At 45.1% G+C, this 27,824-nt stretch overlaps 1 protein-coding gene across 1 annotated transcript in view; it reads right to left on the bottom strand.

Annotated features, from left to right (window-relative positions):
• Positions 1-27,824, bottom strand: part of MAD1L1 (mitotic arrest deficient 1 like 1) — a 466,163-nt gene that overhangs the window by 169,955 nt on the left and 268,384 nt on the right. Inside the window, exon 16 of the mRNA XM_063143631.1 lies at positions 14,257-14,464. Within this exon, the coding sequence (XP_062999701.1) occupies positions 14,257-14,464 (208 nt within the window). The remainder of the gene's footprint in view (positions 1-14,256; positions 14,465-27,824) is intronic.

Here is a 27,824-nt window from a genome sequence, read left to right as displayed (position 1 = left end):
GTTTTGGATGATAGAAACTTACTAAAAAGTTCCTTAAGAACAGAACATGAGCCCTGCTGGATCAGACCGAGGGTCCATCTAGTAGCCTAGTGCTCTGTTCACGCAGTGGCCAACCAGCTGTTGACCAGGGGCCAACAAAGCAGGCCATGGTGCAACAGCACCCTCCCACCCATGCACACAGGCTTACTACCTCGGATGCCTGAGGTAGTGCATAACCATCAGTGCTAGTAGCCATAGATAGCCTTACATTTACCTTTCACTGGCTGGGTTTCCCCCCGGAAATGGGACTACATCTGCATGATCAACACTCGAAGTTCCAAGAACATCGAGACGTGGGTGGGGAGAGAGAATCCTTATGCCTAATACTACCATAGAACTGGACCCAAGACAGCGACCCTTCCAAAGCATGCTGGGAAAAGGAAGGATTCCATGGTACCAATCTTTCCATTATTCCTATGCTATGGAAGTGAGGAAAGCATATCCTGGCAAACTGAATTTATGTCCTGCTTCCAGTTTACAGAGAAGGTCACCATGCTGACCAAAAAAGAGCCACACGCTCCTCTGCACTGGTGCTAGTCTTGATGGGGTCTTAGTGCAACAAGCCACCCTTGCTGCTGTGGACCTGGAGCTTCTGCCCACCCATACGTTTTGCTCTCTCGTGACACACGCGTTACAGCCCAAGGGCCACCTCCTTTTAAGGGCTAATTTCCTCTCCAGAGCCCTACCAAGGTGTGACAACACAACCAGATGTAATCAGAACGGATCAAATTTAGCTCCATGGTGGCACGGCGGAGGACAACGGAAGTGAGAGCAAATAAGGGCGACTTCAATACATAAACAATTTTGCAAGGAATGCCAGAAAATGGCAGAAAAGCGGAGAGGTTTTGGGGGGGCACGGCTATAAACGTTCACACACACACACCCAAAGTGAACAGTTTCAAAATGGGACACAAAGAAAGTGTGAACGAAGAGAGGAAAAGAAAAGGTTCAGTTGCAGAAGGCGGCCAAGCCAACCAGCCAGCTCTGAGAGCCAGGGTGGTGTAGTGACTAAGGTGTTGGACTGGGAGTTGGGAGATCCGGGTTCTAGTCCCCACTCGGCCATGAAACCCACTGAGTGACTTTGGGCCAGTCACAGACTCTCAGCCCAACCTACCTCACAGGGTTGTTGTTGTGAGGATAACATGGAGAGGAGAAGGATTACGTATGCTGCCTTGGGTTCCTTGCAGGGAAAAAGTCAGGATATAAATGTAATTAAATAAATAATATTTCTTCGGCACCGGACTATGATTCATCTGCAGAAGGGCCATGAGCTAAATTGTACTGCTGCAACCGAAGGAGATCCACAACGCTGCAATCTTGGACTCATATGGCAATGGCTATTGCAATGTATCATTGTCAACCTCGTATTGCCTAGGGCTAAAATTCAGGCCACGGTGGCAGGTGGTAAAATCGCTAACTTGCCTAGTTGCGACAAACAACTTCCCCCCATCACACGTTCTCCTTGCCAGGACAGGCTTCACCTTCAGATTGCTGGCGAACAAAATGGAATCTATCCTGACGGGACTCTGCAAGCACTATGGTCAGCACTGCTGACATCCGCAAACCAGCCAGCATTCAAAGTACCAGGGAAGTAAATCATCCGAGGAACTCGGTAATGAGGAAAGCGTCACTGTGTTGGAACCCGTCCCCAAGCATCCTGGACATTAAAGTGGAACAAGAAAGATTTTTTTAAAAAAGAAGTTGTGTACGTGCCAGCCAGTTTAATGCAGTGCCCCAAAAGTGGCTTTTTTTATACGTGCTTCCCTCCAACTGTATATATTCCCAAGCACTTTTTTCCTATCCTTACTTCAAAGGGCTTTTGTCCCCTTTCAAAGGGGAAATGCTAGTTTTGTCTCTTGGTAGTAGCTTGAGAGGAGAGAGAGCCATTGATTTAGAATCAGAGAATCATAGAATAGTACAGTTGGAAGGGGCCTATAAGGCCATCAAATCCAACCCCCTGCTCAGTGCAGGAATCCACCCTAAAGCATCCCTGACAGATGGTTGTCCAGCTGCCTCTTGAGTGCCTCTAGTGTGGGAGAGCCTAAAACCTCCCTAGATCATTGGTTCCATCGCCATACTGCTCAGCCCAACCTACCTCACAGTAGGGAGAGTTTTTCCTGATGTCCAGCCGGAATCTGGCTTCCTATAACTTGAACCCGTTATTCCGTGTCCTGCACTCTGAGAGGATTGAGAAGAGATCCTGGCCCTCCTCTGTGTGACAACCTTTCAAGTATTTGAAGAGTGCTATCATGTCTCCCCTCAGTCTTCTCTTCTCCAGGCTAAACATGCCCAGTTCTTTCAGACTCTCTTCATAGGGCTTTGTTTCCATTTACTTACAGCCTTGTAGTTTTCACATCCTACACTTTTCAGGGTTGTTGGTTTTTTGGGGGTGGTGGTGGTGGTGGCAGTATTAAATTCTGTGGCTTCCAGTACAGTCCATATGCTGATGGCACCCAGTTATACCCCCCTACCCCAAACCTCCCACCCTTTGTCCAGGCCAAATCTCTGCCTTCCTGTCTGAGATATTCGGTCTTTTGTCTCATTGTAGTTTCAAACTCAACATGCCTAAGACCGAATTACCCTTTTTTCCTCCCTTGCCTTCCACTCCTCGATTCCTCTCTGCATCTGCTGACAGTCTGCTATCGGGACTGCAGTCCTGTCCTCATCTCTTCTCTCCTTTGCTTGGCACAGCTAATGAATTGTCAAGCCAACCCTCTTCTCCTGGTACAGCGTTGTGAACCTCTCGGTTCTCTTCGTGGAAACTGTGGCCGACAATTCCTGCAGCCTTCTCCTGTCTGACCTTCCTTTTTCACACCTCCGACTTCTCGTCTGTCCGTTCCAACTACTGCTGCCAAAATTATTCCTCTCTCCCATTGCTTTGCCCATCTCTCTACTGGATTCTCATCCCACGGGCACACATGGTGGGACATTTCACACATGAGTTTGCTTCCAAGTGTACAGTCGACTGGAAAATGCAGCCACTCAGTTCCCTGACAAGCTATTGTGGTGACCTGCAGCTATAAGCACTGGCCACTGTGTGAACAGAGTGCTGGATTAGATGGACCCCTGGTCTGATCCAGCAGGGCTCTTCTGATGTTCTTGTGAAGTTGGGATGTATTAGGGTTTATCTGTATGCTTTACATTTTGAGGTGTACATATAATTACCTCTAGAATGCCACTTACATAATGTCATGAGTAAAAAAAAAAAAATCTCTCCACTTGATAAACTTCACAAGCTTCTTGGGGAACAAAAATAAATTTCAGTTGGCTGTTCCCCTTGCAACTTATTAAATTAAACATACATATATCACCAAGCATTTCTTGAGGCACTGAAGGTAGCTTGTGATGGAATAAACAAACGGAAAGTTCTGCTCATCACGACACAGAAAGCCTATCCTCGTATTTATTTCATTCCCTCTTGCAGACTTAGACCAGTAAAAAAAAGTAAACAATAAACTGGTGCATCTTTAAGTTTCAGCCCCACTAATTAATCAACTAAAACATTTGCTAATCCACCTGCCAGTTAAATGAATTAAAGCTTGCAGCTCTAATGGGGGGGGGGGGGGAGAGAGAGAGAGAGAGAGAGAGAGAGAGAGAGAGAGAGAGAGAGAGAGAAGGTAAGTAATAAAGTCTCCAACCAGATTCAAATTCCCCAAAGCTGCTGCAAGTTGGCTGCATTCATGTGTGTGTGTTTTGAGAACATCAAGTCACACACACACACACACACACACACACACACACACACACACACACACAGATTGAAAACTGTACATATGATTATGGGGGTCAAGCAAACTATCATGTGGGAACCGTAAAACTGTGTGTCTCTTGCCTTTTTCTGATTAAAATATCAATCTAATTGTTGGATGTATGTAGTTTCCCTCATTTAATATGGAAATCACTCTCCAGTATCCCACAGCTAGGAGGACGTGTTACTCCGTTTACTTGATTAGGCTGGGAATTGCTAGGCCTGCTGTCACCATGTTTACACTTTTAGTGACAACTTTGCATATCAGATTCCTATAATGTGCTGTCATTGGTTTGCTTGTCAAATATAAACTCTTTAAATGCAGCCCTGGCTTCAGCCTGCCGGGTTGGCATTCATTTTCCTGAAGCAAGGCAAGCTTTGCTTCCCAGCTCTTCATAACATGTTGTTAAATTCTTGTTTAATTGAACGGACAAATTCGTTCCAAAAGCAAGTGCTTCAAAGGCGAGCAACCTAGAAGGGCGTAGAGCGCGCAACTCACCGCTTGATGCGGTGATCATCCATCAACGACGGCAGACACATGAACCGGCCCATAGAGACACTTCGGAGTAAACCTATTTTAAGCCCATAGTATTAGTAACAGGTTCCCAGGCCTCCAGCTGCTGGCTTTCAACTGGTGCCACTTAATGCAAACAAGATTTCCGCTGAAATAAGTTACTTGAGAATTGCAGCCTTAGGGCGTTACTGAAGATTGCGAATGTAGACAAATTTCAGCCCCTGCTAAATGTGTTTAACTGGAAACTGAGGGACCTGGCGATGAAATGTGAGCTGAGCAAACTTTTCTGCTGATGAGCAATGTTGCTCTCCTGGACCTTGTGTGCATATCTTCAATAACCCGCGGACTCTGCTTCTCCATCTTCAAATGTCTACCTACTCCTACTCTATTAAAATCTGATCGCCCCCGTCGCTTCCTTGATATCAAGAGACCCAACACAATTTCTCCCCCCTTTAACTGGATATACCCTTGGCTCGCCTGGCTACATGCTCCTTCTCGTAATAGGTTTCCACCATGTACTGCTGTTCACTGAGACATGAAGCTTTGATTTCCAGGAGAAACAATGCACTGACAACACGCTGAGCAAAGATCTGAGGTTCTCGCCCCCCCACAGCCACCCCCGCAAGAGTGCTCTGCCACGCTGGCAGGCTGGTTTTTTTTCTTTTTCTTTTTCCTAATGTCAGGGAATTTGTGTCGGCCTGAATTTGAGACATCAGCACAAGCCTTTCTTCTCATTCCTGCTGATGAATGAAAGAGCATTTTCAATTGTGTACAATCCGGCAGCCCTTATGGCGCATCGCACCTAATCAAAGGCCGTGTCTGTGATGCAAACTGCTTTATCTGGCAGTTCCTATCACCTTCCCACTGGAAAGGAAGGGCATCTGGGGAGCACACTGCATGTCCCTCTCCTTAAGAGCCTGGACAGTGGCAGAGAAGGCTCCCACAGTGAGGTCCAGAACTCCATTAACCAGCCTTCCCCAAATCTAGTTCTCTCCAGACAATTTGGACTACAACTCCCAGCATTCCTGAACATTGACCATGTGGCCTAGTGCTGATGGGAGCTGAAGCCCACCACATCTAGAGGGTATCAGGTTGGAGGATGCTGCTATAAACAGTCACCAAGGCAGAAGTTAAAAACCAGTATTTACTTCCCGCTTTAAAGAAACAAAGGGGAAGTCTGGACTCAGGCAAAACTCTTACAAGGTCTATGGGATGGGCCATATTTCTTGGCAGAGTCCACACTTGCCATGGAGAAGGTCCCACGTTCAAATCCCGGGCATCTCGAGCTTAAAAAGGATCTATGATTAGAACAGCTATACTGGGCGAGATGGACCAATGGTTTGACTTGGTATAAAGCTGTGTCACACGTTTGTATGAGCACATCACCATCTCCTGCGGCAGAAGTGGGCAAAAGTTAGGCTGTGGTTCACAGGTAGACAACTGGCCCAATTCTCTAATGAGGATTCTTATAAATACCGCTAAACGCTCAGTCTTTTCAGAGTGGGCGATGTGCTGCACCGGCACATGCAGCTGAAAGATTTGGCAGAGTTCCATTAGTGCTGTTTGAGTTTGTGGAATGACATTGTTGGATGTTGCCCACTGTTTATTAAGAGACCCTCAGAACAGAAGTACACGAGAACATCAGAAGAGTCCCTGCTGGATCAGACCAAGGCTCCATCTAGTCCAGCATTCTGTTCACACAGTGGCCAACCAGCTGACCATGAAGATGACAGATCCCCAGCAACTGGGAAGTATAAAACAAGGAACTTTGTTTCAGTGGCATCTTTCAACATGAACAGAAGGGGCTTTCAGGTCCCTTTACTGCTCATTACGCTTTCTCCTCGTGAAGGCAAAACTGCCTCTGGCTACGGAGAGATGTATGGCTCTACTTCACGCGCCCAAAGGGACTGGCATGACAGCTAAGGAGAGCATTTCTGCTTCCTTCTTCGTCCTCCCTAACCCATCACGCTCCCCAAACACAAGCACACTTTCAACTACTGTCATAGTTTGGGAGCAAGGAACAAAAGTTCTCTCTCAGTTTCTGTCCTCGGAGGAGCAGAGATGCTCAGAAACATTAAGTGGCCTTATTCCTGCTTTACATTAGCAGGAACAATATGTGCTGATATTTTAACTGGGCTGTCAGTCTGATGCCTCCCAGGAACTCTACTATCCATCAGCCTCCTTGGAAATGCAAATCCACACCTTCCCTCTATCCACGACTAACATCTAACGGGCCATGGTTAGGCCTCTAACCCATTTGCAGCAAGTGGTTAGTGGGCGAGTTCAAACCGTGGTTATGGAGCCACCGCAGTTAAGAATGGTTCACATGACACACTGGCTCGGTTCACACAACACTTTTCTCAACGGTGGTGTAACAATGTGGAGTCGTTACCTCACCATTGAGGAAAGTGTTGTCCGGAGGGAAAGCTCCACCCCACAATTGAGTTTTTTTAAAAAAACACTCCACCCTGAATCTCTACGCTGTGCAGAGGAGAGTTCCTGCACAACCGTTGTGTTGCATGTTGTATGGAGGGCTCCGTGGAATTTCCTGTTGTGTTGAGTGCAGTTTCCCAGTGGCTGAAGAGTTCCATGGCAAGAGTGGCAAAAGGAGGGAGTGCCAGCCTAGGAGAGCTGCTGTGATTGGTTTTTTGCAGCAATGGCTGATGGGATACCGTCAGGAGGACTGGGGGAGGAGAGAGGGCGGAGGAACTATCAATCCATCACCGCATTACCTTTTACTCCACTCCACAGGAGGCCACACCCACACAACGGTAGAGTTGGAACATGTGTGGTGAGTACCCCCTACAAACTCCACCGTTGAGTGGAGTTTTCCCACTGAATAGAGAAAAGGGTTGTGTGAACTGAGCCACTAAGTCATGGTTCACACAGGGCCAATGCTTGCCTGCTTCATGAGGGATGGCCAAACCTGTGTCACTGCTGTAGAAGGCTGGGTTATTTGAAGTAAATCAGCAGTTCCACTGAAGTCGCTAGTAGATATGACCACTGCCTCAGATATTTAACAATATCAGCAACAAAATGACTGCCCCTGCCCTAAAGTATACCATTGAAATGGAGAAAGCTTGGGGTACCAGGAGTAGATTTTTTGGTGGAAGGACAATGAGACCCATTCAGTTCTGGTACTCAGAATAAATTCCTAGCCTCCAAATCCTTTAATTCTTGCTCCAGGCTCCGGCGGATGGATCTTGGGATTCGGGTAGAACAAAACAAAAGTTCCCGCAAGTCTGAGGTCTGCCCATCCCTGATCTACATGAACATTTCTCCTTCTGCACTGGCTTCAGGGGACGTAGCAGAAACCAACCATGAGCATTTAATGCCATCCGATCCCTTTCCAGCACGCTCCGAGGGCACGTGCGTGCTCACACACACAGCCTCATCAGCGGAGCGGGCGGGCTGGACAGTGACTAATTTTACTGTCTACAGCTTGTCACTTCAACAAGATTAGATTATTTTAATGTTAATTCATTACCCAATTTAATTCCAATTAATAACCTCTACTACAAGGGCTTGCCATGGCAGCGATCATGGTATAAGTTTTCTGCTGAAGTCCTGTTCAGACCAAATGTCTAAATTCATCACTCAGCCTTCAGTTCACTTTGTAATTGATACCTTATTTTTTTTAAAAAAAAAATACTAGGGACTCCTAGATAACACTTGAACCACACTGTAGTTATAAAACAGGTTGGTTGTTGGGTTGTTTGTTCTGAAAGTTAAGACACCTCATTTTTTAGAAGGTCTATGAAGCCTGGGTGCATCAGGGTATGTATGTACCCTGATGTCGTGCCTATACCCTCCAGAAGCACAGCAAATCAGCTACAATTCAACCAAGACACTCCAGATTATGAATGGCAGGTAGGTCTATTCTGTTGATCAACTTTGTCCAGCATCATTGGATCCACAGCCCAGAGATGGCCTTGAGAAACTCCAGTTCGAATGTGCAGGAGGGGCCACAGAGCTTGGGCTAAAGGGCACTGTGAGCTTAGCAATCATAAACAGGGAGACATTCCATTAATCCAGATGCCCAACCCAATTGGAGAACTGAATGAGGAAGGCTACAGACAACAGATATAGTTAAGAACACGTGAAGACTGCCTAGGGTGAGAGGATCCCACTGTTGAGGGTGAATATATTCAAGGTGAGCACCATTTGAAGCAGCAATGACAATGTGCAGATAATACTGAGCATATTCGAGGTGTGCACATATGGAATATGCACAGTATTATCTACACATTGTCATTGCTGCTTCAAATGGTGCTCACCTTGAATATAATCACCCTGATAATGATAATGATAATGAGGAGGAGGAGGAGGAGGAGGAGGAGCAGAAGCAAAAGAAGCAGAAGCAGAAGAAGCAGCAGAAGCAGAAGCAGAAGCAGAAGCAGAAGCAGAAGAAGAAGAAGAGGAAGAAGAAGAAGAAGATTACATGAGCAAAGGCCATCAAGCATGTACTGTAAGTTCTTTGCATAATTCAGGCATACCTGCTTTGGCATCTTTGAGGAATGAAAGGATGGAGACAACCTATTGTAGCTGAAGAACCCGGGGATGGGGGAGGAGGACAGGGAGAGAAAATCAGAGTATTGTTGAATGAAGAATCCAAAGGAGTTGAATCAAGCAGCTCTAACCACTGTTGAGTCCAAGTGGCTCAACCTCCCACACAGAGGCACTAAATGGCATGGCAGAAAGACAGGAGTGAAATATCCTTCCAAAGGATTTGCCTTGCTTGCTCTCCTTGTCATTTCTTGACGGAAATTAATTGTCAAGATTGATCTGCAGCGCAACAGACCTATTCAGGAGCGAATGAAGAATCCTATAAGGGGTTGTGCCAAAGCAATCATAAATAAAATCACTGGAATTATTTGAGTTAGCGCATGAGAGAGAGAAAGTATGCAAGGCACAGGAAGTCAAATACAGGAAATTAAGCAAGAGTAAAAGACGAGGAGGGATGGGAAGGAAAAGCAGGCAAAGGATCAAGAAAGGGGACCCCAAAATGGAAGAGAGGGTTTCCGGAAAGGCATCAAAACACAGGAAGGGTCGGAACTGAAAGCCCCCCTCCCCTCTACCTTCTATCCTTTCAAATTTGTTATCTGAACTTTCGCTTCAAGGACAGGAGAATTTGGAAGAGCTGCTCCTCACGTGGCAGCCTGGCTAGGGTCAACTCCTCACATAGCGGCGACCTGCCTTTCGTCAGTGCTGTTCCACAAGCCAGATGCAAAGATCTGGTCCAAACCTCTGGAGCTTTGTAGCCCATTCCGATAATGGAGTTGCTGAAGCTTCTGCTGCATGAATAAGTCCTGGGCTGCCCCGTCTGCCAGTTTCATATCACAAACGGGAGAAGGGAGGGAGAGGCTGGGTGCTGGTAGGGCCCGCCATTCAACGCGTTCCTTCTCAATCGCTGCGTCGCCCATTTTAATAGAGACTATTACAAAGCAAATGAGAGACAAGCACCAATGAACTCCATGGCAAGTTGCCCAAACTGAGATACGGCCTCTACTGGCTGTGCTCAAAGAGATTTAGAGTCCAGCGTAACCTTGGCTTTTAATGGAGTCGCATTTAATGAGCTTTAGCGCCCACCGTAAAAAAATTCCTTATTACCTAACCCACGAGTCAGAGCTGCCATCACTGTGTCCACGGTGAATTCCCATCCATCCAGAGGGTTTAATAGTGGCCAAGACATTATATTCAAAACCCTTCAGCTTCATCGTCCGTAATGTTTTCCTGATTATTTTTTTGCTGCTGTAATTATAATCCATTGAACCTTAAATTTAAATGGCTATGGATCACAGCAAGCTTCCTGGGTGGAACAAAGCTGGCTGGCGAAGGGACACCCACATTTTTAGCTATTGCAAGTTGAGAAGACAGCCGAGCGTGTACTGGCAGTGCCGAAGGAAAACGACACGCCGCCGTTTTAACTCCCCTGCCTCCCAGGACTGGCCTATTTATTTTTCAGAAAATCCAAACAGAATTGCTTCTCCATTAAGGAAGTCAGCAAAGCAACGAAGACATCTATTAAATCAAACAAACGAAGCATAAACACAGTTTACCTGGACAACTATTTCTTACTGCATTGATGTTAATTGATTGGACCTGTAGAGAATTAGCTTTCACCATTCAGTTTGCTACTCAGCCCCAATTTAGTTTGCTGATATTTTATTTACGTAGGGGGCAATCCTGTGCCTGTTTAGACAGCAAGGTGTCCTACCACTCCCAGCATTTTCCAGCCAGCAAGAAGTAGGATCTGAGGCTGTGTTCATGGTGGAGTAAACACACACACACACACACACCTACATCCATATAAAAGAAAGAGTTGAAAAGTTAAAAGAGGGGCGTGGAGGAGGCAAAGCAAACAGAAGAGGAGGAAACATCTGTGCTGCCTAGAGAGATAGAAAGAGCAAGTTGTCTCTTTTAACCTCACCCAAACTCCTTGGAGTTTATTATTATTTATTAAATTTATATTCCGCCTTTTTTCCTCCAAGGAACCCAATATGGCATACATAACCCTCCTCCTCTCCATTTCATCCTCACAACAACAGCCCTGTGAGGTAGGTTGGGCTGAGAGTCTGTGACTGGCCCAAAGTCATTCAGTGGGTTTCCATGGCCGAGTGGGGACTAGAACCCGAACCTCCCGACTCCCAGGCCAACACTGTAGCCACTACACTGGCTCTCTTTTTACCCTAAAATCTAAAGATGACACAGGACAAGCTCAGCTGAATCTGACCAAAAGGTCCATCTTTTAGCCTGGAGAAGAGAAGATTGAGGGGAGACATGATAGCACTCTTCAAAAACTTGAAAGGTTGTCACACAGAGGAGGGCCAGGATCTCTTCTCGATCTAAAAGTTTTACAGGGGAGATTTGGACTTCTGCAACCTGAAACGGGCAACACAGGTTTCCGGCGGTGCCTCACTTGTGCAATAAGAGATTTCCCCGCAGCCGACACCGGTGCCCAGATGTTTCTGGTGTCACTACTGCAGGTCGCAGGAGGGCTAAATCAAATCCGGCTCAGCACTGGCCCACCGTAAATTCCAAGCACAAACAAGCCCCGTGGGTCATGAACACATTAAGATATGCTCGACGGAGCGCGGAGTTACACTTAGTATGATTTAAATAGGGACGTTGAGCAATAAATTGCGGTACAAGTGACCCGGCCACTCCGCTTGCTTGGCAGGGTCAGCCTGGGAGGGCAGGATGGCCTCCTCTGCCTGGAGAAGCAACTGAAGATGTTGACCCTACCCATCAGCTCCAGGGGGAGGAGGGACCCCAGGGTTGAGGAATACTCTCCGGGAGACACCGGATAACAATACATTTGCCTTTTAAGCAAGCTGGATAAATTGATTTTCCATCTCTCCACCTCCCCCTGTACCAGCTGATCAACTGAAACAACCACTGATGTTGAGAATCTCAAGAGTTTACCGTTTGCCCAGCTATGAAAGGGGAAAGGTTTCCTGCCTGCTCCTGCCCTGGCTTATATATAATTAAGATTCAGAGGTTATCAGCACAAGGGTTATTACCCTGCTACACCTTGTCTGCATTTGCAGGGCGTTCCAGCTACACAGCTGCCTACCTCGGTTCATTCACAGATCACTTTGTTTATCTATCTAGGGAACTACAAACTCCACCTGCCAGAGATTAACAACTCTACAGTTGTTTACATGAGCCCTTTCCTCTCGGAGGAGAAAAATCCTTGATGTGTCAAGGTTGGCTGGACCATTTTTTAAGAGACAGAAGAGTTCACAGGGTGGATGGCTTCCCCCCCACACACCCCATGTTCGCAAAAACAAAGCCCTTGTTAGCACAGTGTAGAAATAGATGATGCCACTGTAAACAACATCCATCTGCCACATTCCTGTTACTTCTGCTGCAGGCCTAGGCCGTTTCTACACCTGCCTTTTCCCCCGGGATCGTCCTGGGATCTCCCCCTGTATCCAAATAACACACAGAGGATCCCGGGATCAGGCAGGGATGATTCCTCCATTTGCCTGGGATAATCCTTAGGTGTAGAAAGGGCCCTAGTCTCTTTAACCCTCTTAGCACGTCACAAACTTTGTTCCTACCTTGTCCTGTCAGAGCAGCCTTTCTCAACCTGGGGCGCTCCAGATGTGCTGGACTGCATCTCCCAGAATGCCCCAGCCAGCTGGCTGGGGCATTCTGGGAGTTGTAGTCCAACACATCTGGAGCGCCTCAGGTTGAGAAAGGCTGTGTCAGAGGGACCCATCACCCACATATCAGTCTCCTCACCCCAGACACCCACCCACAGACACCCTGATGAACTCAAAAGCTTATTCACTAAATTGTAGCATTTTGTTTGGTCCTTATATGGGTATCACTCTCCTGTGCATGTATTTGGCCTAATAAGGTTATTTCCTTACTGTGGAAATATTTGATGTTTACTCCTAATAACGGTATTACCCTACCGTGGATGTTTCTGCTTTCATTGGACGTTCTGCTGGACTAGATGGACCCTTGGTCTGATCCAGCAGGGCACTTCTGATGTTCTTCTTATATTTTGTTTCAGTGTGGATGTTTCCAACCCGCCACCCCTCTTCCAGCCGTTGGGTGCTTTGCTTGGATGTTCTGTTTGTTTGCTTTTTGTTCGGCCCTAATAAGGATATTTCCCTACTGTGGGTGTTAGGGCCTCTCTTCCCGCCATGGACCAACATGGCCACCAAAGTTTTTGTATATCAGTCAAAGGTACTCTCTAGAATGGGTGAGATCAAAGGAATCCCCCTGTCACCTCAGGAACCTCTATATCAGCTCACTGGTTGTAAACCGTGACACTATTGTTGTTATTATGAAAAGCAAGAGGCTTTAACTATGTTGAAATGGATACTGATGTTTTTATACTGTTGTTTTTTTATGTCTCTGATGGGTTTTAAATTTTGTATATTTTTTAAATGTTTTACTGTTTTAACTTTTGTGAACTGCCCAGAGAGCTTCGGCTGTGGGGCGGTATATAAATGTAATTAATTAATTAATTAATTAAATAATAGCTCTATTAGCCCGAAGATTTGTTTTTGGGTGGTTTTTTTTTAAAAAAAAATACTATCAACATTTATATACCCTCTTATTTATGCTGCTTTTTTTTTTTTTTTTTTTTGCAATTTAGTTCCCCCAATCCGCGACCCCTCCCCCATGCACTCTAAAATACAACAAGAAATAAAACAAGTGCATCTCTTTTCTAATTTGGCTCCATATGATGAGCTTTAATCAGGACCTGGATTTGTTTTATGGTTATCTAAAGTTGCTTTTAGATATATAGAATCATAGAATAGTAGAGTTGGAAGGGGCCTACAAGGCCATCGAGTCCAACCCCCTGCTCAATGCAGGAATCCACCCTAAAGCATCCCTGACAGATGGTTGTCCAGCTGCCTCTTGAATGCCTCTAGTGTGGGAGAGCCCACGACTTCCCCAGGTAACTGGTTCCATTGTCGTACTGCTCTAACAGTCAGGAACTTTTTCCTGATGTCCAGCCGAATTTTGGCTTCCTGTAACTTGAGCCTGTTATTCCGTGTCCTGCACTCTGGGAGGATCGAGAAGAGATCCTGGCCCTCCTCTGTGTGACAACCTTTCAAGTCCTTGAAGAGTGCTATCCTGTCTCCCCCTCCATCCTCTCTTCTCCAGGCTAAACCTGCCCAGTTGTTTCAGTCTCTCTTCATAGGGCTTTGTTTCCAGACCCCTGACCATTCTGGCTGCCCTCCGTGTGCATTGTGTGTTGGCATGTAAATGGTTTTGAAAATGTTGTATACTGTATTTTTAGTGGGTTTTAATCTTTGTAAACTGCCCAGGAAAGCTTTGGTTATGGGTTCGTATAGAAATCTAAATAATAATAATAATAATAATAATAATAATAATAATAATAATAATAATAATAATTTTGCCCTTTGGTTCAAAGAGCAACACTGATGGATAGGGAACTGATGAGACTCCAGAGGCAGACACATACCAGCAATTTCTTGGGGTGACTGGAGATTTACAGCCCCCTCAAGCTTTTCTGGGAGAGAGCCTCCTCCTTCCAGCACTCTGACCATCTCTCTCAGGCGCTCGCATTCCTCCCGCAGATGTGTCTCCTCCTCAAGCCGCTGCTGCTTAGCCAGGCTGGCTGGGTTCATGCTGAAGTGGAGCACTTTGGTTTTAGTGGGATCATGATAGCCCTACAAAATACGGAAACGTGACCAGTTAGGATCAGTAGGGACACAGCACGCTAGCGAGGATCGCGCACAGCCACACACCAGACCAGCAGGCAGAAGGGTAAAACTGTACACAAATGTTTTAATGTTAGGAGTCAGGTAAGGTTCAGCAGTCAATCAAAGTGCTAGTTACCTTACAATAAGCTTATCATGTGGAAGTTGCTTTCATTTATTGCATTTATGACATTGAAAAGTTCAACACAGGACAGTTGATAGGTGACAGCCATTTTGCTCAAGTCATCTACCATAGAATAGTTGAACTTCTTACATGGTTGTGAGAATGAGCTCTAAGTCAATCCCAGAGTGACTGTATATTCTTAGACTTTGGAAGAAAAGTTTTATTATCAGGTGTTTTACATCTCTCCATAGCACGTAATTTAAAGTCAACACTTGAACTGCAGGAGGACACAGCATCGGAGACTAATTTAGTACTGCAGTTCTTTGACATCAACTCAAATGTGGCCGTCATTACTGAATTGTGTCAGCTTTTCCTGAGCAAGCTACTAAGAGACATTTCATGTTGCACTTTTCCCAAGAGGTGAAATATATTTATAGCTGTTTAACTGATGAGCCAGATCCTAGAATAGCTGATTAATTTCCCTTCAAAGGGAGACAACAGTGAAGTTAAACTTTTGTCTTCAGAAATTACAGCCACACACTTGGCGGAGAGTTTTGCAAGGAAAAAAAGAGAGGAGGTTGCAATGAACCTGCTTTTCTAGAAAGCCAAGACTCAAAGGCATATGACAGGCTTACATTTTGCAAAGACCTGGTTTGCGCATAACGGCAACCCAAAGTAGGGGCTGAATATAGGCTGTTATTGAATTGTAGGTTCCTGTTATGTGTGAACCCTCCACTGTGGTTTAATTATGGGTTGTTAACCACAAACAATACAGGGTTCACAACCCAACAAAAAATCATGGGTTCTCTTCCTGGGTTGTTCATGGTTAACAATCCATAACTAAACCATTATGCAGGGTCTCCACGTAACAGCAACCCACAATTCAACAACTCACAATTCAATGACAACCATCCTCTGGGTTATTATTACATGAGAACCAGGCCTAAGGGTTCAATTCAGTGGGTTCTTTCTGCTTGCTGTTTGATGTCATCAGTTGTCCCATAATTACAGTAGGTGTCATGTCTAACCCTACTGCCCCTGTTTTGGGAGAAGGTGTTTCAGGTAATCAATCAGAATCCGATTCAGAACTAGAAGACGCAACACCAGGCACCAGCCGGCCTGTACTAGTGGGGGAGGAAGCTCTCACAGGCGATTCCCCAGCTGGGAGTCACCCCTCTCCAGAGCTTATCTCCTCAAGGCCAAATCCTACACACTCAGTGGGAAATGAGCCTTCTTCCGGAGGAGAGCTCCCCGATAAGCTAGCTGATGCTAGGGTCCACCGGAAGCTAAAACGCAGAGTGGAAGGAAGGTGTGAGAAAGTCGGTCCCACTAGAATTGTGCCAGAATCCGCCTCCACACCAGGCTCTCTGAAGTTACGGGCGTTTGGGAAGGGGCGTCCTGTTCTCCTTGGTCGGACAATTGTCTCGCTTAGTTTGCATAGTGTTGCCTAGGGGGAAGTTTTCAAGACATTAGACTCTCTTCAGGTGGAAGAGATGTTTGCTGCTTAATAAAAGCGTTGTAGATTACCTAGCAGGTCTCATAATTTATCTCCCATCAAAAGCAGGAGCTTTGTTAATCGCCCAGAGAGCTTCGGCTATTGGGCGGTACAGAAATGAAATAAATAAATAAATAAAACACAACAGTAGGGAGCGTCAGCTGCAGGAAATTCTTGTACATGGAGGAACACATGCAGCCACAGAGGATGGGGAAAATGCAAAGGACTATGGGATTGAGGCACAAGGAAGGGAGTTGATCAGTATGCCCACCGGGTGCCAGAGGCTTCAATAACTGTCCTGAGTTTATTTAGCCTCCCAAATGCCAGTTAAATACCATCCTAAGAGCCAGGACTTGGCAGCCAGCTAGAAACAATTCAGAACTCAGCCTAAACAGTCCTGACTCTACTCAACCAGTTAGTAAAGAGACGGATGCTGCACCATGAGACGGGCAGCCCATTACAGTCAGATGCCCCATGGACCTCTGCATCTGGGCACTGGCCATTTGGGAAGTTTGATGGAGCTGTGTTTAATCCACTTGCAGCAACTGTCCTGGAAGATTTGGTTATAGCGATGGAATTTCTCATGGGTCCTGTGATTCCCCAAAAAAGCACCCGATGGTCAGGAGAAATGGACAAAATTGAAATCTGACTCACTAGCAGCAGTCAAACAATAGCTAAATGAAGCTGGCAGCAGATTCACCGGGGTGGGGGTGGTCAGATTGCTCCAAGAGTATATTAAAAAGGCAGTAAGGAGCTTCAAAGTAAGTGTTTATGTCAGAAATGCTTCATTTGCTTGATTTCTTGTAAACCACTTTGAGCCTCTATGAGAAAATCCATGCAAAACTCCAAATAATTTGAAAGGCGGCAGAGCGCCTTATATCACTAACCAGCCAACTTGCTAAATAAATTGTAAACAAAAAAAACCAAGATTGCTGTTTTTATGTTTTGTTTTTCTGCAGAGGGGGATTAAAAAAAAACTCCACACACAGTCAAAACAGCAGCTAAACTTAATGGCTGACATTTCCCTGGCCAACAATAAATCCTTCCGTAGAATTTGTAGCATGGCTTACGATTTCACAGTGGATCCATTTTAAAAGCAAAACGGCAAACATAAAGGACGGTTTTTTCACTCCACCTTTTTCTTGTACGGAGTTAGCTGTTACACTGCCCTCTAGCGACGCATCGCCAGGCCCTCAGACACCTGATTTGAACAACGGAACACAACTAGAGGAAATGCCATGGGTGGCCGGGGCCCTGCAAAGGGTTAAAAGAAATCGCCTGCACAAGGCAAGACTTGAAATCTTGCTCAAGCAGTCAGTGCCCTGGAACTGTCAAAAGGGGGGGGGGGGCGGGGGACGGGGAGGGAGAGAAGAGAATGGGTGCAAAGAGGGATTAGTAGGGATTGGCTGAAAGTGCCCAACGGCATTTGCATAAGACGTTTTGTATGCATACAAGTACATGCCAAGGCAGCATTCACGGACAGCCTGTAAGCAGCAAGGTCCCCGAATGCATGGAAGACCCGGCTGCAACAGTAGGAATCTGCCCATCGGAACCAAGGCGGATTGGGTCGTCGCATCCATCTGCTCTGTCACTACTCGCACTTTGGAACCAGTGCACAACACAGGCTGCGTCCGTCTCTAGGGAACTGTGCAAGGCAAGAAGCCCAAAATTTCCCCCTGGAACAAGTCACAGGTTTCGAGAGCCACGGGCTGCGTATTAGATTTCATTTAATCTCTTTTTATTAAGCGTACTAGACTTGCTTTCCGTTCCCGTCTCGAGCATGGTGGACGTTCCTCCATGCCCGTTAAGCGGGCCAAATATTAAAAGGTGACAGGTTTGCAGGTGTTTCTGGAGGCGGCTGTGGAGTGAACCCGGACCTGCTTTCAGATGAAGGGTTCGAGAACACGTCCCAGTCACTCCAGTGGTTAAACAGGCCAGGCTTCCGGTAGGGCTGCAAAGAGCCAACCTGTGATGCTTGTGGCTTAATACCGGGCGTTCACCACTGTAACAGAATGTGGTCTTGAACTTAAGGTCATCCCACGGAAAGGCCTGACTTCAGGTACTCCTTGGGTCACAGGGCTGAAATAAAAGAGGCCGCTACAACTGAGGATTATTTACTCCTTTCCTGCTGTGGCCACTAGCTTGCTCAGTCCCATTTTTCTCTCCCAAATCCCCTCCCAAAGTGGTGCTGCGAGCTCTTATCTCCTTCTCAGCCCATTATATCCGCCTCCTTTTCTATAGCGCAGACCTGACGAAAACACACTCTTATCTCCCTCTCAGCCCATTATATCTGCCTCCTTTTCTACACCGCAGACCTGATGAGAACGCGCTCTTTACAGGAAGCCTGGGCCAGGTGGCGGCAGAGCTCATCCTATTCTTACGAGGCCACCCGCACTCGAGCCATTGTTTGGGAAACCGCTCGCTTGACATTAAAGTGAAGCGCATGCTGGAAAACACATTGTGATACGGAGCCAATACCTCAGGGCTGTAATAGAATCCATCTCGTTTTAAATTTCTGGGAAAGATCACTAATGTATTTCTATGCCAATGCTGGGTGTGCATCTGAAAGCGTACAGCTCAAGGACTCCTAGCTAAGGAGAGGGCCTATGCTTCCCATTGTACACTACCGGCTGCAGAGTAGGCAGGCAATGCTTCCATGAAGATAAAGGGATTGTTGCTAACTGAAAAAAGGGGGCAATAGAAGCCTGGGATTCTTTTGGACCCACTGCTGAACGGATAGTAACAAACTGAGCAGAGTAAAACCCGATAGTTTCAACTGCTTTGCTGCTGAAGAGCTGCCGTTCCTCTTTCGGCCCAGCCTGTGTTCTGGCTGCACCGTGGCTGCTTTGGGCGAGAAAGCACTTTTCGAGAAAGCACGAAGTCAAGGGATCCAATTCATAAAGGATTTAATACCGACTGCCAAAGCCGCTAAAGTGCAGGTTGTACCATAACAACAGAAGAAACGCTGACGTTGTCCTATCACTCTGCTGCTAAAGATGTGCAAGGTCCAGACAGAACAGACCGGTACGTTTATAGCTGGGCCAAAGCTTGACTGCGGTGTAAAACCCCAATATGGCAGTCTACACGTTGGATCTGTAAAATTATTTTATTTATTTAAAATATTTGCATACTGCCTCTTGGAGGCAAAGCCGCCTCGAGGCAGCTTGCAAAGCAACATTTTTAAAACAATAAAATATGCAAGACAATTTACTAGAACGCCATAATAAAGCATTTAAAATAACAGCAACAGTAAACGCTCCCAATTTATAAAAGGAAAACCGGCCAGCCATTCGTTTAAAAGCAGGCTGGAATGTCCGAGTCTTTAAAAGCCCCAGGGAAGGAGCCCAGCGCACACGTCTGTGGTAGGGCAGTCTAGAAGGATGGGGACACCACATTAAAAAGGGCCTTAACCATGGCCTTGAACAATGTTGCTATCGGGGGCAACAGGACAAGTGAACACAAAAGGCACGCACACACACACACCTGCTCCAGCTCTTTTGTGAATCCTCTCATCTGGATAACTAAACCATAAGTGACAGGGAGTTGAGTCTGTCATGCATATTGCAAGTGGGAGGAAAAGGGCAGAATTGCAAAATTACACCCGGGCCATATGGAAATCCTTACAAAGAGAAGATGGAAATCTAAAAGAAATGTTTCAAAACCGTTTCTTGTTGATACTGCCTTTTTGTGGAAACAAACCAGAGTAGGTGATATCTATCTGAAACAAAACATATTCTGGCTCGATGCAAAATCTATTTTGTGATCTCCAGGCAGGTGTGAAATGCAGAGACAACTGCAACACACACACACACACACACACACACACACACACACACAGACCCTAATAGAAGACCTACAACCATCTTGCTGAAAGAATAGCAAAAGATAAGATTTTGACAATTTGGCAATCATACTAGGGAGAGAGTCTTTTTCTGCAACAGCACACTATGAAGACACACTGGAGCCAGCAGGCTGAGTTACAGTTTTCTGTAATAATAATAAGAAAAATGTGCATCACAGATTTAACACTTATTGCTCGGTTCAGTGGTTCATTGAGCACTTTTGAAATTTAGAACGTGGTGGTGGGATTGGGGAGGAAACGATAAAGGAGAGGCAGAAACTAAAAGAAGTAATGAAACCAAGGGCTTTTCTTGGTGCCACTCATAAGGAATAATGCGATCTCAGAATTCAAATGTTGCAGGCATAGGTGAGAAAGAATCTCAAGTCTGCTTGGAGTGACATATTGCTTGATTTACGGCTACCAGCTGCCAGCTGCAGCTCATATGGGCACGTATCTGTCAGGTATAGGTTTCAGCAAGGCCATGGAGGCCTTGCAGGTTGTCATTAGATTTAATTAGAACTAGTTTGTTATGTCAAAATCTGTGCAAACTTATCTCTGTCTGAGTTCTCAGGGGGGGAGAAAAAAAGGGAGCAGATTCAACCCCAACCCTTGAGACTGTAAGGTTTCTCTGGGAACTTGAGAATGTTAGAAAGGTGGGGGGGCTTGTTGAAGGAGTCACTCAGATGGTAGCATCATCTTCGTGGGCTGAGCAGTGCTGTCCTGTTTGGACGCAGGCATGATTTACGGGCCACAACCCCTGTCTGTCAAGTGGTTTTGAACAGGCCCACACCTCCCTTTATAAGCTGGAGCAAAGGTGAGGAGCCTTTGCTAGGATCATCTTTCGACTCAAGGCCCGAAACCCCTCCCTGTTTGGATCTATCACCGTTTCAAAAGCACACGGACTCTTTTCTATTTGGACTTTTGATTTCTAAGGACTGTGCCATGAAAAGTCCTGTAAGGCTTTTCATAGTGTGTTATCAACCGTCCAGTGTAAGGGTAGACTGGGGTTGATTTTTATTGTTGGACTTTTTCTCTGCAGACTGAGGTGTCAGGGAGTTCCCAGTTCTAAAGTACTTGCACGGGAGTTCCTGTGGCTGAGATTTTTTTTACCTTCCCTGTGATCTTGTTTAGGCTGTGGCCATGTTGCTTGAGTTACCAATGAATGATCCATGTTTGGACTAGTCCAGTCTAGGTAGAACAGTCAATTCTAGGCACGTGAGGCTGTGTCAGAAAGACAAAAGATCAGTAAAGGTGAGTACATCAGACACAACAAGCTATATAAGAGCAGAAGCTCTCTTGTATAAATGGGTGTTGCAGCAGGACCACGGATAACTCAGAGTGAGTTTTGCTGGCTGGAGCGGTCTTCTACTAGAATCATAGGAGGATATTGTCCCAGCAGCAAGCTAAAGCCAACTAAGGCCAAAATCTGTAGTACGGACAGTTCCTCTCCGGAGGAGCTGGCTGGACTGTTAAAAGGCCTTTACCTGATATTGTAGTCTCATATTTCTGCAAGGCTTGGAGAGATGGAGGTTCTCCAAAGCAAAAAATAAATAAATGGGGGGACCCCACAGAAAATAATTTCTTTTATTGTATTGTTTCATACAATAAAAGAACTCCGACACATTTCCGACCCTCTGGTCCTTCCTCGGGATAATTTGATAGACTGTAAGGGATATCATCTGATAACCCCCCAGTCTGCTATGCTATGTTGGAGGATCTGCCATGGTTCATCCACTGTCTCAGAGGGTAATGTCAAGGCCATGTCTTCTGTCTGAGTGGTGGGGTGCATGCTGAATAAAGGATTGATTGTCCCTCCCTTGGAAGAACAGTCTGATCCTCATCTTCATAAGTACTTTCTAATATACCCTGGAAAGGCCAAGGGCTTGGGAAATGACACCTATGACATGTCACCTCTCTCTCTTTCAACCACCACCTCCTCTGCCAAGGCTCTGGCTTCTCCTTGGTTCCAAGTGAAATTAAGCCTAAGCACATATAATTTGTACATTCTTCCCTCCTGTCTCCCTGTCACTGTTGCTGAAATTTAAACTGTAAGCAACTTGTGGCAAGGTTTGGATGGGGGAGGGGGGTCAAAAATATACTTAGTTATCTGAATTTTAAATCGCACCCAGTGTATTTAAACGTACCGCAATCCACTCAGGGCCTCTGGGATGGAATGGGATGGAAGTCCAAACAATCTGAAAGGTCGATTTGCAAATGATGGGCACATACTCAAAGCTGCCCCACTGAAATCAACATAGCTGAGGAGTGTTAAATTTTGAATTGTGACCTATATCCATAAACTGTAAGCAGCAAATCGTCCCCAACTCCATTTTTAAGGGGTGGTTGGGAAGGGCTACCTCTTCATGAATACTTAAAAGGCATGGGAAGGAATTGGGTTCATCCCACAGTCAGCTGCCTCTCAATTGGGAGCATTTACCTCCTTGTAGAGCATCCACAGTCATTTTTTGCATTGTGCTGATGTGAGCCCGGCTGTACGGGGTAAAGCACTCTACGCTCGTGCGCCATTAAAATCTCCCGTGTAAGGATTTGTTCTCCCTTTTGTGATTGCCTTGCCAAAGCCAGGGCTTAGTCCTCCAACATTAAGGAGATGGGGGAACTCATTCCTTCACTCAACGTGTGGCCACTGCAAATGAAGAGTAATCTTCTCTCCCCCACCCCCAACCCCACCCCAAAACACAGCTTTAATGGAACAGCGGCTGCTTCATTTTGCTTCTTTGCTCAGGCTCGTTAAAGCGATTAGCGGAAAAACCCTAAACTAAACGGCATCCAAACAGTTCCCTCTGGACCCGGCGTACAAAAGGCAAACATGCTGACCAAACGCCCAACTCCCTCTGTTATGGCAGATAACCACACCCGGGGGAACACTAAAAGCCCTCCGAACAAAGTGTACTCACACAGAACTAGCTTGCAAAGGCAAGGCTAAGCAAGCAAACAGAACAAGCAGCACAGGCGCCACCGGCTCTCCACAACGCTGGAAGAACTGTGCATCCTTGCCATTGGCAGTGCCGAAACAAGAGTCTCGTCCACACCCTTTTTGTGTTTTGTTTTCCTCTGCTTTTCTCTCCCATCTCTGCTCTGTGTGGTCTCCAAAAACCTGGGATTGTGCTACGGCCTACAAAGTTCGCAAACCACCAGCAGCTTGGTCATGAGGTACGCTGAAGCTCCTGGAGCAGGCTACAAATTGGAGTAGTGGGGGGAAGAGGCAGGGTATTTGGGACACATTTTGTCCCCCCTTCCCCTGGGACCTAGGCCACTCTCATACTTCCAAGGCGGGCAAGGAGCAGAAGGCCTTCAAGAGGGAGAAGACACCCTCTTGGACGGTTTCCTTCCACAAAGGCCGCTGGAACATCTCCTAAACCATTTGAGAACTGGGGTATGACCAGCTCAATTCCCAACACAGAACATATTGACAAACAATACATTACAGTCACGCGTATACATTGAGTACCCCTCCAACAGTAAAGCACAAGGAGGAGGTACTACCGAGCTTCAGTATGCAAACACACACAACATTATGGTAAACTACTGCAAATCCAACAACCTCTACAAAGCTCATGGGCTGCTATGGGGACACATCAACCCACCAAATGGGATGGAGTGGAGTGTGTCGCCAGAATGTGTGCTATGCAGAGCTCCGACTGCTTCACCTTAAAATCTCAGAGACAAATTAGAGGGAGGAGTGTGCCACGACACCGGCTCTTTACAACAGGCCTGTCCGCGGACACTCCCTGCTCAAGCTAAGCGCCACCACTTTATGAGCCTGAGGTGAGGGACAAACGCCACCTTTCTACAAACTAGGTGGAGAAAGGGGTGAAACAGGAATGATTTCAGGAATAAAATAATGCGCTGTGAATTATATGTGCTGATGGTGAATTAAGGTCAGAACGGGGGTTATATGTATATAACTGCAGATGATAAATGCCAAGGAGACACGTGGGATTTTTGTGGTAGTAAAACAAACGGAATAAAAATTTGTTTCAATGTTCGCAAACTTTGTTTCATAACAAAACTTTTCAGACCTTTGTCAAAACCTCTCATCCAGTCCTTTCTCTCTTCTCATACACGCTTTCCTTTCTCTCACACCTTCACTCTTGAACCTTCTTTATTATCAGGATTGTTTAATATACACCGACTATCTGCACGCTACACTCAAAAGACAACCCTCTTTACCCTGATCCTCTAATTCTCCCTTGAAACAAAGTATTTTAAAAACACACACCCCTTTCTCACCTCAGTTATTCCCTTATATATCCTCCTTCCCCCTCCTAAGATATTCAATCTCCACCCACTCAGGTCAGCATTCTAAACACAATAGACTTACAAATCTTAGACATACATTAGGGAACTGACTTGTGGGGTGTAATGCCACAAGGAGTCATTCCTAACACCAATAAGGTGGCCTTAAAGGCCAGCCATCTTCCAAGGCATAGTGGTCCCTACTGGTTGTTTCCATTGCTTGAAAAGAATTCTGTATTCCATCCACCCAATACTGTTGCTTAGCTAGATATATCTAACTACAGTGGTGGCCAAAATTGTGGACACTTTTTGAAATTTTCATGTTTTGCAACTTTGCATGCTTATAGAAAATGTTCTGTTTCATGAAATTCAAATGTTTATATATCAATTGAAAGAGAATTTAATGCTGCTGAATCCAATACAAAAAACAGAATGCAAATATCTGCAGTACAAAAAAAAGTTATGCTCACTTTAGTATAAAAACACACACAGGTGTGATTGAGTGAAGAAGCGGATTGAAATTGCAAACCCTGCTGGCCAATCACAGTCCTTGTTCTGGGGACCAATCACATGGCAGTAGCTGCGATACATCCTGTTTCAAGTTGGGGAAAGTCAGTTTTGCTGTTAGTTCTGTAACTGAAGCACAATTGGAGATTGTGTGAATATTTGAAGTATTTCTCAAATTAAAAGTGTATGTACGTACCTCATAAACAGAGCCATGGCACCAAAGAAAAGAGTTGATTGGACACCCAGGAAAAGAAGCAGGATTGTTGTATTACGTGAATCAGGTCTTTCAATTGATATATAAACATTTGAATTTTGTGAAACAGAACATTTTCTATAAGCATGCAAAGTTGCAAAACATGAAAATTTCAAAAAGTGTCCACAATTTTGGCCACCACTGTATATCTACCATAGCTTGATCCTATGGCTGTTGGCACAAATGTTTCATTGGGACCTGCTCCCTGTCCCAAGTTTATTTATTTATTTATTACATTTTATAACGAGCCTTTTCCCCTCTTGCACGCTCTTCCTCCTCTTCATTGTGACATATTTTAAGTATGTGTACATAGGAGCCCTGCTGACACCATGCGAGTTAAAATGTGTTCAGATTCATCTAAGGATACCCAGGCCATTGACAGAGAGACATGAGTCTCAACCATAAACTCTCCTTTCTCAATTTTACTTAAGTCTTCTTTGGGCATGGCATGGGGCAAGTGTCCATTTATGTTCTCCCTACAGCCACTGCTTGGACAGAGCGATGTGCTACTTGTATTACCATTCCCTGATGCCAACAGAGGCAACAATGAGTGATGTCACCTTGCTACTTCCCTTCTTTAGAGATAGCAACGTTTATTGACCAGAAGTGACCTCAACAGCTATATTGATCCAGTGTGGCTGCTCACATTCCAAGGTCTTTGCATGTTGGGGAATTCTACTTGCAGGAAATTACAGGTTTGAGGATTTTGTTTTGTTTTTAAACTCCACGGGTGAATTCATAATTGCAACGTCAAAGAAATAACAGCCTTTGATCTGTGATTTGATTAGAGAAGGTGTTTCAGCTCTACTCCTCACTGAAAACATGGAAACACAGTCAACCTTTCTGGATTTGGAAAAGTCTCAGCGCAAACATTTTTAATATTTCTCCTTTCATATGTATGAAAAATCATGTATTTTGTGTGTGGGCGGGAGGAGAAATGTTGCTTAGAATTCACACATGCTTTGGCTTAACTATCCTGTAACACTGGGCTCTAGCTGTGCAATGCTATCTTAAAATACACAAAACTGACATAAAAGATGCAATATATCACCCAACTGAATGCAATATACTACACAATTTAGTACACCAATGAAAACCCAAGTTGCCAGCGCAGAGTTCTCAGGGAACCACTTCAACCTCCATGTTCAGACGCAAGATTCTGCTGAATAGGAGATCCTGGGAACATACAATGGAGAGAGTTCTTGTCTTCATGTCCTTGGGCTTCTCAAAGACATCTGGTTGGCCAATATGGGACGTAAGATGCTAAACTAGCCATGCCTTTGGGCTGATCCAGTAGATTTATTTATTTAAAATCTTTTTACACTGTATTTTAAAGTGAAATGGTTTGTAAGCTATATTTTTTAAAAAAAAAATAATGGTATCTTATCTCGTTGTTATAAGAACACCAACAAAACACAATGGCTTGAATCCAAAAAAACCCAGTACTGCACATCGAAGGAGGTGCGGAACTAATGGTTTTTACCACACCAGGCATTTGCATCGCATAGCAAATGAATTCTGAATCTGACAGGATTTCCAAAAGCAGTTTTGTGCTATAACACGGAGGGCTGCTGGATAAAATAATGTCTGGGCTGGATCGAATTTCACCTGAAATCTTAAGGACTAATATATCATAGTGGGAACCTAAACAGGCTATTTTGTCGATGCACATAAGAAGCACGGGTCAAATTCCTGTGACGTGGACATGGAGTGGCACAATAATTATTCCCATTTTTAAGGAAGGACCTAGATCAGACCCCCCCCCCCCCAAAGTTAGTCTTTATCTATTATTGGTAAACTACATGCACAATGTTTATGCTATAAATGTGGAGCCTGGGCTGGAGCTGGAACTCTTGGTATGGAAGAGGCTGAATTCAGAGAGGGGGGAGCCACATTGGGCCACTGTATGGCTTCAATTGATTTGATGGAGAAATATCCTAGAAGACTTTTTGCAGCTTTCATGGATCTGAAAGATGCACTTGATTCCATCTCTAGGAAGATATTGGGGAAAGGGGGCATTCTTTCAAACTGCTCCTCTGTCTTTTAAGAGTTCTTTATTCCAAGACTAAAAGGAGGTTGAGCTATGGCCCACAAGGCATATTACTTAACCCTGTTTCAATAACTAAAGGGGTTCAGCAAGGGTGAGTCATTAGGTACATGCTGTTTCATTTGTATTTAAATTATTGAGCCCCTTGTTGAATGGCTGATTAACTGTCTCCCCCTATCTTGGCAAGTGTTAAGATACCAATTCTTCTTTAAGCAGAAGACAGCAGTCCTCCTATTGCCATCAACTAAGCTAGGGATGAAGCATCCTTGTTTCCTTCTTATTTTTCAGAAGAATGATTGACTAAATCATTTCAATAAAACAAAAATTATTAACTTCTCCTAGGCTTGTGAAAGGCTGATGGTTCTTAGATGGGCATCTTATAGAGCAAGCGGTGAGATTCAAAGAGCTTTCATGCAACATTTTCATTTTACAAAATGCAGGAATTTATGGATTGCATTGTGATTTTTTAAAAAAATTCGGTCCGCTGTGATATCATAATTGAGGAGTTGTATGTACTGCTGCCATTCAGTTGTCTCGGACAACTTCATCACAACAACAGTTCCTCTATCAGGTAGTTTTATGACTATGTCTTCTCAAATTCAAAATTGGTTGAGGGCCTCTCTTCTCTTGCTAGATTGTAAAAGATACATCTAGGTTTGTGTTCAGCAATTTGCGACGCATTATGTTTCCACAAGCGGGCTGAGCAAGATAACTGAGGCCATTATTTGTCCCAAAATATACAAATCCATTAACGCTAGTTTAATTCGATGTTCTACCCTCAGCTAATTCAGAAAGGAGATTTAATG

Source organism: Elgaria multicarinata, chromosome 17 (assembly GCF_023053635.1).
Source record: "Elgaria multicarinata webbii isolate HBS135686 ecotype San Diego chromosome 17, rElgMul1.1.pri, whole genome shotgun sequence".
Taxonomy (NCBI): Eukaryota; Metazoa; Chordata; class Lepidosauria; order Squamata; family Anguidae; genus Elgaria; species Elgaria multicarinata.
This window is presented reverse-complemented; position numbering and strand designations above follow the sequence as displayed.